The sequence below is a fragment of the Rhinatrema bivittatum genome, chromosome 6 (genome assembly GCF_901001135.1).
Source record: "Rhinatrema bivittatum chromosome 6, aRhiBiv1.1, whole genome shotgun sequence".
In the NCBI taxonomy this organism is placed as follows: Eukaryota; Metazoa; Chordata; class Amphibia; order Gymnophiona; family Rhinatrematidae; genus Rhinatrema; species Rhinatrema bivittatum.
The window spans coordinates 93,849,599-93,861,826 of NC_042620.1; the positions used below are offsets into that span (position 1 = coordinate 93,849,599).

General features: G+C 43.3%; 1 protein-coding gene across 2 annotated transcripts in view; it reads right to left on the reverse strand.

The window, feature by feature from the left end:
- KCNH7 (potassium voltage-gated channel subfamily H member 7) overlaps positions 1-12,228 on the reverse strand; it is a 324,631-nt gene that overhangs the window by 44,004 nt on the left and 268,399 nt on the right. For both annotated transcript variants that reach the window (XM_029605617.1, XM_029605618.1), the window contains one exon: positions 6,588-6,851. In XM_029605617.1, the coding sequence (XP_029461477.1) occupies positions 6,588-6,851 (264 nt within the window). The remainder of the gene's footprint in view (positions 1-6,587; positions 6,852-12,228) is intronic.

Below are 12,228 nucleotides of genomic sequence, written 5' to 3' on the forward strand. Positions count from 1 at the left end.
CTTTTCCTGCTCACTAAAAGCATTTCGGTTTTCTGGTGATTTAAAATCAGTTTAATGTTTTATGAGGAATGATAATGTTTCTTTTTTTCCATTGTTGCACTGCATAATAATACATTCAGGCTTGCTGTGGTTTCCAGAGCATATGTGTGAGCGAGAGAGAATGAGTGAGCCAGTGAGTGTATGTGTGAGCAAGAAGACTATTTAAACCAGTGAGCATGTGGTGAGAAAGAACAAGTCAGTGAACATGTGTGTGAGCCAGAGTTTGTGAGATAGTCAGCATGTGTGTGAGAGAATATAAGGGAGTTTGTGTTAGAATGAACATGTATGCTAGAGTGTATGCATTTATGAGAGAGAGGAGAACATTTGTGCATATCTCCCGTCTCTGATTAATCCACAACAATCTCAGGGTGCTGGAGTCTAAAGTTCCCAGATATGGTAGAGGCGGACTTGGACGTTGTTGCTGTCACGGAGACGTGGTTCACGGAATCTCATGATTGGGATACAGCAATACCGGACTATAACTTATTAAGGAAGGACAGAGAGGACAGGAAAGGGAGAGGAGTGGCTCTTTTTGTCAGAAACAATATCCAAGCATATGAGCTGCAAGGAAGATGGGGCAAAGAAGAAGCACTATGGGCCGACCTAAAACAAGATGATGAGGCATCCATTTTTATTGGAGTGTTTTACAGGCCTCCAAATCAAATGGAGGAGCTTGACAGAGATCTGGTTGAAGACATCCAAAAGATGAGAAAGAAGGGAGAAGTGGTGATTGTTGGATATTTTAATCTGCCGGATGTAGACTGGAGAATCCCTTCTGCAGAATCTAACAATAGTAGAGAGATAGTGGATGCCCTGCAAATGGTAATGGAACCCATGAGGGAGGGAGCCGGAAGGAGTGGAGAGAATGAGGCGGGATTTAAGGAAGCTGGAAGAGTGGTCGAAGATATGGCAGCTGAGATTCAATGCCAAGAAGTGCAGTCATGCATATGGGATGTGGAAATCCGAAAGAACTGTATTTGATGGGGGGTGAAGGGCTGATCTGCACGGAGCAGGAGAGAGACCTTGGGGTGATAGTGTCTAATGAGCTGAAGTCGGCGAAACAATGTGACAAGGCGATCGCTAAAGCCAGACGAATGCTGGGCTGCATAGAGAGAGGACTATCTAGTAAGAGAAAGGAAGTGATGATCCCCTTATACAAGGCCTTGATGAGGCCTCACCTGGAGTACTGTGTTCAGTTCTGGAGACTGTATCTCCAAAGGGACAGAGACAGGATGGAGGAGGTCCAGAGAAGGGCGACTGAAAAGGTGGATGGTCTTCATAAAATGACTTATGAGGAGAGATTGAAGAACCTAAATATGTACAGCCTGGAGGAGAGGAAGAGCAGGGGTGATATGATACAGACTTTCAGATACTTGAAAGGTTTTAATGATCTATGGTCAACAACAAACCTTTTACATTGGAAAAAAATCAGTAGAACAAGGGGTCACGATTTGAAGCTCCAGGGAGGAAGACTCAGAACCGATGTCAGGAAGTATTTCTTCACGGAGAGGGTGGTGGATGCCTGGAATGCGCTTCTGGAGGAAGTGGTGAAGACTAAAACTGTGAAGGATTTCAAAGGGGCATGGGATAAACACAGTGGATCCATAAAGGCTAGAGGTTGGGAATGAAGAGAAGAGCCATGGGGATGGAGTACTGGAGTGGAGGCTACTACCCTTACTCAATAAGCCTTCGTACGGTTAATGCAACTCCAACATTGCTCTCTGCTTCAACGGCAAGGGGAAATATGGAAAAGAGGATTTGCATTCAGATAACAAACAACAAGGACTGAACTTCACAATCTGGGTAAACAAATAAGCATGGGGGTAGCTTGCTTATTACGGCGGTTACTACCCTAAACCAATTAAGCCTGAAATATCACTTTGAATGTATATACAGCACTGCTCTTTGCTTCAACGGTAGGGGGAAATGTGGAAAACAGGATTTACATTCAGACAACATCCAACAAAGCATTGATTTGTGCAGTCCGGGTAACCAAGCATTGGGGTAACTTGCTTGATGCGGCGGTTACTTTCCTTAACCATTAAGCCTTATGCTCGCTCACCTTTGATGCAAATCCAACAATACTCTATGCATCAATGACAGGGGATGGCAGGGCATTTAAAATCTGGCCCTAAGTGTGGGAGCTTGCTGGGCAGACTGGATGGGCCGATGGATGTCCTCACCAGTCCTTTCCCAATCTCCCCACTTGCAGCTCTCTCACAATCCTAGGCACAACATCTTTCACCCCACACAAGAAGAATGATAGGCACTCAGCAGCCTCTATATAACATCTTCCACCCTACACCTTGTGCTATTTTACCCCATTTCCTCATCTTTGCACATTATCCACCAACCACTCCCCTTTTTTCCCTCAACACCACTCCCTCTTGTCTCCCCTGCATTCCACATATTCTCACTCCTCTCCTACCCCTCTGGCTAGCACCAGTATCTCCAAATCACACCCCTTCTCACTTTCATATCCTCCTCTTTCACTCTCCCATTGCTCTCACCTTCCTGTCTCTCTCTTTTCCTCTGCTTCCATCCAATCTGCCTTTCTATGACCCCTACCCTGCTCATGATCTCCTTTTCCAGAATCTGTCTCCTGATTTCTCTAACATACCCATCACCCTCACTTATCTGTGTGAAAAATCTTCAGAGGGACATCCATGTTAGTCTGGATCTCTTTTACTGCCTTCTGGCTTACTTTCACACATACCCTCCCTGTCTGGCTTTCTTTCACCCCTCTACTGCCATTCCACCAGTTCTTTTGAACTTCTACCCCAATAGCTCTCTTGTATCCCCCTCTACTTCTCCCACACTATTTCACGTACAGTCCTTTCTCCCACATGTCTCTCATGCAACTCCCTCCCTCCAGTCTACCCACTCTAGCCCTGCTTCCCTCACACCTGCTACAGAACATGTGGCAGTATGGACCTTGGGGCAGAATAAAGTTTTTTTGAATATTCCATCAATTAGATCAGCACATCTGGGCAAGGTTAGGGAAGAGCTTTTTCTGTTGCAGGCCCAAAACTATGGAACTCTCTGCCAATGGAATTAAGATTACAAAGAGACTTTGCAGCTTTTAAAAAAAAAACTTAAAATGTGGCTATTCAAAGCAAGCATATGCGAGTACAATGGCTACATAACATTCTTGCAAAGGGAAAAGCTTTTTTAAAAGTAAAATTGGTTGAGGCTTATTTTATTTTTATTCCATTTTATTAGATTTTACTTCCTATTTTATTTCTTATTTTTATACATTTTACTTTTATTTACTTAGGTGTTTTATATGCCATCATTCCAAATAAAGATCACAATGGTTTACAGTATTAGCATTCAAATTCATGATCAATGATCATATGCTTTGTGTTAAGGATCACCTTCTAATTCAATACCACAGTGAATACATATTCTAGTTCATAGTCATACATATTCTAGGCAATCACAGTAGCTCCTATATAATCTTGATCAAATTATTACTTTCTAGGCTCACAATACAAATTCTAATTCTACTAGTACTATTTTTATATCATTCATTATAAATTGCATGTTCGACTAGTGTTATCTCTGGTACTGTCAATGCAATTATCAGCATGATAGTAGTTTACGATAAATCGTATGCATTTCTAAAGAGCCATGTTTTCAGTTCATGCTTTAAACTCTATCTGTTATCTGATGTAATGGCTCTGGGAGTGAGTTCCACAGTTTGGGGCCTGCTATTGCAAACATTTGATCTCTTATTATATAACTGTGTTATCCTATATTTCCCGCTTTATGCTGTTTTATTTATTTATTATTTTACTTGTTATAATAATGATTAGATGTTTTTTTAATTGTTTATATTTGTAACCCGTTATGATTGTCAAACAGAATAGTGGCATATAAATCTAATAAATAAATAATAATAAAATAAATAAACAAGGTGCAATATACCCCAGTTTCCATTGCTGACTTCAGGGAGATGGGGAGGTGATAACATTCACCTCCTCCTTCTCCTCTCCAACCAGCATTTATCCCCTTCCTCAGCTTTCTTAATATTCACTCTTTTCTGCAACACATCCATCAGAAACCATACCCTTCAATGTTTACCATTTCTCACACTGCCCAAGCATTTACCGCATTACCACCTACATTTACCCCATTCTCCTTTCACTTCCGTTCAACATTCATTCCCTTTCCCTTGGCACAAACCATTCTGAACTGCTAGAGCTCCAGGTGACTCCTTTCTCCCCTCTACAATCAACTGCATTCCAAGTCCTAGGAGTACAGTGATCTGCCAGACCTCTCTAGCCCCTCCCCTCCAGATAGCAGAACAAGAATACTCTGCTCTAGGCAGCAGGTAGGGTGGAGGCTGGTTAGAAGGAGGAGGGATCAAACAGGAAATTAATTGGCTCTTCTTTGATCTGTATTGCTGTAGTCTCTATTCCAGCCCCTCCACTGTACTCTTCAGTGCTGCTCAGTTGTCATGGGACAGGAGGGCATGAGTCACTTTTTGCACATGAAAGAGCAACATGTGGCTTCTGAGCCACAGATTGGCCACCCTTGCTCTAGGTAAACTCCCAGATTCCCTGTCTCTCACAGGAAGCAGCACCTATTCCAAATGTAGCTCAACTATGTCTCCAGTCTTAATTTCAAGAATTTTCTGTTTTGCCTTAGTTGATCTTTAATGTATTTGCAAAGGACCACTTTCAAATTAGAGGGAGGAATGCACAATAATGCATCTTGCTAACAACTTTCTTATAGCAACAAGCAATTCTAAATCATAAGAACATAAGAACATGGAATACCGGGTCAGACCAAGGGTCCATCAAGCCCAGCATCCTGTTTCCAACTGTGGCCAATCCAGGCCATACGAACCTGGCAAGTACCCAAAAACTAAGGGGCGGATTTTCAGAGCCCTGCTCGCGTAAATCCGCCCAAAACCGGGCGGATTTACGCGAGCAGGGCCCTGCGCGCTGGGAAGCCTATTTTACATAGGCCTCCCGGCGCGTGCAGAGCCCCGGGACTCGCGTAAGTCCCGGGGTTCTCTGAGGGGGGCGTGTCGGGGGCGGGCCCGGTCGTCGCGGCGTTTCGGGGGCGTGTCGGCAGCGTTTTGGGGGCGGGTACGGGGGCGTGGCTACGGCCCGGGGCGGTCCGGGGGCGTGGCCGCGCCCTCCGTACTCGCCCCCAGGTCGCGGCCCGGCGCGCAGGAGGCCCGCTCGCGCGCGGGGATTTACGCCTCCCGGAGGGAGGCGTAAATCCCCCGACAAAGGTAAGGGGGGGTTTTAGACAGGGCCGGGTGGGTGGGTTAGGTAGGGGAAGGGAGGGGAAGGTGAGGGGAGGGCAAAGGAAAGTTCCCTCCGAGGCCGCTCCGATTTCGGAGCGGCCTTGGAGGGAACGGGGTAGGCTGTGCGGCTCGGCGCGCGCCGGCTATACAAAATCAATAGCCTTGCGCGCGCTGATCCAGGTTTTTAGCAGATACGCGCGGCTCCGCGCGTATCTACTAAAATCCAGCGTACTTTTGTTTGCGCCTGGAGCGCAAACAAAAGAAGGCTATTCGCGCGCCTTTTAAAATCCGCCCCTAAGTCTATCCCATGCTACTGTTGCTAGCAATAGCAGTGGCTATTTTCTAAGTCAACTTAATTAATAGCAGGTAATGGACTTCTCCAAGAACTTATCCAATCTTTTTTTAAACACAGATATACTAACTGCACTAACCACATCCTCTGGCAACAAATTCCAGAGTTTAATTGTGCATTGAGTGAAAAAGAACTTTCTCTGATTAGTTTTAAAGTGCCACATGCTAATTTCATGGAGTGCCCCCTAGTCTTTCTATTATTTGAAAGAGTAAATAATCGATTCACATTTACTTGTTCTAGACCTCTCATGATTTTAAACACCTCTATCATATCCCCCCTCGGCCGTCTCTTCTCCAAGCTGAAAAGTCCTAACCTCTTTGGTCTTTCCTCATAGGGGAGCTGTTCCATCCCCTTTATCATTTTGGTCGCCCTTCTCTCTACCTTCTCCATCGCAACTATATCTTTTTTGAGATGCGGCGACCAGAATTGCACACAGTATCCAAGGTGTGGTTTTAAAATGTATTTAGCATTATCTAAATAAATAAATACATATTGCCCTTATTCCTTTTCAGCATGATTCTTAACATTCCTGACGTAAAATAAATTATTTGTTTTACTGCACTTTCTACTTAGGCACGTCTACTATTATAAGAAAGGGATATTGTATATTCTGCATTATTATATATGTTTGCTTTTTTGCTTCTTGTAATAACCCATTTTTTTCTAATAAAGTCTAATAAATAAAAAAGGAAGATGCTGATGTCTCTGTTCTTGTTCTGTGCTGCTGCCACTCTGCTACATCCAAAGGATGAAAATAGTTAAAAAGAGATCTTTGGGGAATAGATTTTAAAACTGGAAATCATTTAGTATTCATAATTGAAGGTACAGATAATTAAATCTTTTAAAATATGATGAGAAAAGAAGTGGGTGGAATATAATAAAAAATTCAGCTGTCATCTTCATTCTTAATATAATAATTTTAAAGCAAATTACCTTTGTAGGAATGACTTCTTTCTTTGAGGTGGATTCTATCAGATGTCCGATGAGATTCTTCAAATTCCAGACCAGATGTTTTCCTTATGACTGAAGTATAATCAAGGATTTCAGCAAAAAGAGGTTTCTGCTCACCATCCATAGAGGATGCAAAAGAAGATGACCCATTTTTCTTCTCTCCTGAATATGTGTTTGAATATTGATAATGTTTGGCATTATCCATAGAATTTTCAGAGTCATCATGACTACTTTCTCTGCCACAACCTGCAAGAAGGAAATTCCCATATGATGTAGTCCCATGTAAGCTCTTTCATTTAAGGAAGCAAAATTAAGTAAGCAATTTATAAATGTGGAGGGTAGAAATAAACAACAACAAAAAGGTTGTAGATGATACCTTTTTATTGCACTAACAACACATTTCTGACTTTTGAAAAGTAAAACTTTAGGGACAGAGAAGAACAAACAGGCATCCAGATAGATGACAAACCAAGAATGGCTTATAAGAGTCAGGGACTAAAGGCTCTATGATGCCTGCAATGGTTAATCAGTAGCGGGGAAGAGCATGTGATATTACCATTGTATCCGATTTTAGTAAGGCCTCATCTGGAATATGGGATTGCAATTCTGGAATGGATGATACTCATAAAATTCAAAGGTGAACAAAAACAATATTTTTACTGAGAATAAAGCATGTGCGATATCCAAAGAGACAAGAAAGAGGTGAGAAAAAAAAGATTTGAGCGGGTGGGGGGAAATTGATAAAATGATTTAATAATTAAGCAGGTTATATATACATTTATGCAAGGGGTAATTCAAGAAAGATAGAACTGGAAATATTATTAGGACAAAACTAAAACTGATCAAAGTTAAATATGCTTTAAAACGGAAATATTTTTGCAGTCTAAATCAGTGTTTCCCAACCCTCTTCTGGAAGCACATCTAAATAGTTACGTTTTCAGGGTATCCACAATAAATATGCAAGAGATATATTTGCATACACTGCAGACTCAGGTTATGCAAATCTATCTTATGCATATTCATTATGGATATTCTGGAAAACCAGCTGGTTAGGTGTGCCTCTTGAAGAGGGTTGGGATAAACGGGTCTAAATAATAAAGTACCAGAATACGTTACTGCTGGATTTAATTGAGATGTTTTACATAGTGATATTTAAAAATAAATTATATTCTTAGAGATAAATTTTAAAAGCTACGCGTGAGCATCCATGTGCGCATCCAACCCGGCGCGCACATATGGACACCTGATTTTATAATGTGCGCGCATATTATAAAATCGGGAATTGGCGTGCGCAAGGGGGTGCACAATTGTGCACCCTGCATGCACAGACACCTGTGGCCTTCACCCATTCACTCCCAGGCCCCTCCAATTTTGGAGCGGCCTGGGAACTTCCTAACCCCCTAACCCAGAGCTTTCCAAACAGTGTGTCGCCTGCAGTTTGAAGGTGTGTCGCCTGGTCCACATAGCAGCAGGGCTAGCAGAAGCAGGGAAATACAGCAGGAAGATCGGCGGGGCCATAGTGGAGCTTACCTCACCACAGCCCGAAGAAAAGGGTCACGTTCACTCCTCTTCCTTTCTGCCTGCGCAGCCCCGGAAGAAAAACGTTGCTGGAGCCGAGTGGGCAGGAAGGAGGAGGAGCATCTGCCGTGAATAGAAGAAGAGCAGCGTTAATGGGCTGCTGCATATCCCATGTTGCGGTGGCCCGAGAAGAGGAGGAAACCTGGTAGTAGGGCCGCTGTGAGAATGAGAAACTGTGTGTTTGAGGGAAGAAGAGAGATGGAGAAAAAAGAAATAGAAAAAAAAAAGACCCTGTAAAAGGAATTGGCAAAAAAAACAAGAAAGGGAAGGTGGAAAAAAAAGCCTGTGATCAACCGATTAGAAAACTAAGATCAGACAGCAAAGGTAAAAAAAATTACTTTTTAGTGATTGACATATGTTATCTTTGGGAATGTGCAAGAGTAGCACTTTCTCTATGCCGATCTTGCAATGTACGAGATCGGCATGGAGGAAGTGGAAGCCCACAAATATTTAATACCGTGGGACCTGTACAGAGGAGGCAGCAGAACAGGCTTCAGTGCCAGTAGCAGCAATCAGCACTTCCCCAAATATCCACATGGCAGCAGTGAAGCGGTAGCAGAGGATTGAGAGAGGCTCTGAGGTTGCTGGCAAAAGAAAGAGAGGGGGGTCTGCCTTCAGTGTGTGCAAGTGTATGAATACGAGTCTGCCTGGGGGTGTATATGTGTGAATGTATGGGTGCCAGCCTGAGGGTGTGTCTGTGTATGAGAATGAATGGGTGTCTTCCTGGGGTCTGTCTGTGTGAGAATAGGTGCCTGCCTGTGTGTGGTGTATGTGTGTGTGAGAATAAATTGGTGCCTGCCTGGGGGTCTGTGTGTGTGTGCGCGAGAATGAATGTGTGCATGCCTGGGGGGTGGGGAGGGATAGATGTGAGAATGAATGGGAGCTGCCTGGGGGTCAGTGTGGGTGTAATATTATGTAATCCACAAAAATCTATGTATATATTTAAGGAAACATACATAAATTGTCAAAATATGTTTTGTTCGTTTAACCTTTAACCTCTGGTTTGTTTGTAGACTGAATTACTGTGTCATGAAATTATGTTTGTCTAAAAAGTGTGTCACCAACATGAAAAGTTTGGAAAGCTCTGCCCTAACCTAACCTCCCTTCCCCATCCCCTAACCCTCCCTTCCCCTCGCCCTATCCTAAACCTCCGGACCTTTATTTTACCTCTTGTGCCTGCTCTGGGCAGCCACAGGTTGCACATACTGGCAGCCTGCCGGCACACGATCCTCTGACCCAGCATCCTGGGGCTTTACACACGTCGCCAGACCTTTTTAAAATAGGCCCGGCACATGTAGGGCTTTGAAAATCTGGGTCTTAGTGAATAATATCAATGGGTACAAAGATCACTCTCAACAATAGGCGTTTAGGAGAACTGAAACTAAAGAAGGATGAACATGATGATTTTCATTCAGTCTAAGAAGTATTGTAACTGTATAAATTACAGTATATTAAGATCTAACAATGAGCCAAATCAGAATACAAACACTGAATGGCATATAGCTAAAATATTCAGGAGATTACTGTCAGCCAAGTATAAGGTATAATGGCAAGAACTAATAAATCATGGAATATAATAATTTCCAAAGTATTCTGTTTAGAACTTCTGAAAGGTACTAAAGTACAAAAAATACCATCAATTTTCTTCACCTTGGGACATTGTAAGCATGTTTGTTATTGGAATGATTCATTTATGCTTTAGCTACTTGTTTCTCAGGATTCTGTGGCAAGGGCTGTACAACCTGGCCCATGCCATACATTTTGCTGTTTAAAGCAGAATCTGAGGAAACTGGCAAACTCTTGAGTTGTCAAGGGTCGGGTGGGATGAGAGAAGGATTTAGTGCCAGGGATATGTGAGAGAAGGGATCAGAGATGGGAAGAGGCAGAAAAGGAGAGAAAAGATAGGGAGAGGATTGGGGGAGAGGAGAGAGAGAACTGAGAGAAGGATGCTAGGAGGGTGGGTTAGAGTGCAGCAGTTGAGTGGGGGAAATTAAGGCAATGAAAGGTGGGATTACAAAAATGGGGACCAGTAATCCTGACAAGGGAAGCTTTGGGGTTACTTCTACTTAACCAAGGCGCAACCCCAAGACTCACAGTTGGATGGGTGGGAGTGTCTCACTTTGTCCCTATTAATGCATCAGACTTTCCTCTGCTCTGTTTCAGTTGAGGAGGGGTAAGTGGCCATTAAAGGTGGCCCTGCCCCTGTTAGATGTCACTGAACTCTACTCTGGTGCCTCCTAGTGGAGGCTCCAAATATTAATATACAAGAAAATAGGCCCTACTAGGCCACTAAGTCCTGACTGAACTGAGGCCATGTGCCTAATGCACATGGCTCCAAATAAACCTGAAAAAAAAAGAACAAACTATTCCTGTCTGTGTCTAACTATTTTCTTGATTTAATCTCACTTCAGGGTGGTAACTGGGTATTGGTAGTGAAAAAAGGGGTAGAGAATGAGGGAGATTATTAGGAGAGGAGGGATGGGAAAAGAGAATTCCAAAGCATGGGGGGCATAATCCTGTCAAGGGAGGCTTTGGGATTACTCTTTCTTGCCTAAGGCCCATCCACAAGACTTGCAATTGGATGGGTAGTAGTGTCTCACTTTGCCCCTACTAATCTGTCAGTCCTTCCTCTGCAGACTCTCTATTGGACCAGCATTAGGTGAGGGCTATATATAAAGAGCTCTAGCCTGACATACCTTTGCTGGTCTAACAACCCTCTTGGCATCTGTCCTGTGAAGCGTCATCTGTTTGACTCCTGATTTCCTATAACTGTGTTCCTGCCTGGTAATCATGTTTATGTTTGATAAAAGTCCCTGTCTTACAGTTCAGTTTTCTGTGACCTGTTTATGTCCAGTTCCAATGGGACTGCCTCACACTTCTTCCCTAATTCTTTTCCAGTCCCTGGACTCCACCGGCCTTGCCTTTCCAAGCATGCCCCTTCCCTTCAGGAAGGCCCTGATTCCCAAGCCTAGATAGTCCCTAACATCCTATAGATTATAAAAGAAGTGTGCGCAAGTCCATGTGCACGCGGTTCCCAGGGCATATATGTTATAAAATCCATTGGCCATGCACACATGCGTGCGGGATTTTATAATCTGTGCACGCTTGTGAAGGCGGCGCATGTGTGGGGGGTGAATTTTGAAATATTACGTGCGGAGATGCAATTGGGCCTCCCCCAGTGTTCCAATTAAGGAGCAGAGTGGGAGGGAACATCCCTACCCACCTGCCTAACTTTCCTTCCCTTTCCCCTTTCCCCCTCTCCACCCTGACCCCTATCCCCTTCCTAACTATAAGAATTTAAAATTTTTTTTTACTTTCTGTTCTGTCAGAGTAGAAGCAACTTCTGCGGACCAACTGACTGCCGGCGCACTTCCTCAGAACAGTGGCTAATGGCCGCTGTTCTGGCCGGCCTCTGTCCAGCCCCGCCCAGACCCCGCCCCCCAGCCTGCCCCTTTTTCATGCCCAGCACTTGTGTGCATATCGGCAGTTACGCTCATGGCCGAGCTCTTTTGAAAATGCATGCAGCGTACGCAGGGCCCGGCCACGTTCGTAACTGCCGGTATTTGCGCGCGTGGCCCTTTTAAAATCAGGCCTTAATTTATGAACTTTTCTTTGTAAGGAAATATAGGTTAGTAATTATTTCACTGGCTTAATTTGATAAATCTAGTCCTATATATCACAAATATCAAGAGAGGTGCTATAAACAAATCCTTGGAAGCTGAAATGAATAAGTTTTACTTAGCACTTGAGAAGCTTTGTCTTTGCATTTTTATGCTGATTATTACAGCAGGACCAAATTAATAAAACATGATTTACAAAGACATTGTCCTGAGGCAGAAAATAACATGTTAAAAATGACTTTTTAAATATCCGCTGCTTTTGTCTTAAGATTAAGTAAACTGTTTATACACTTATGACAGATACATAACAAGAAAATTGGTAATTACTTTTTCAACACTACATGTCTGCAGTCTACATTCGGCAGCTTTATTTTTCTATGAAAGTACAATGCAGGTTTTATTGCATTCAGTCTTACTGGTGCTTT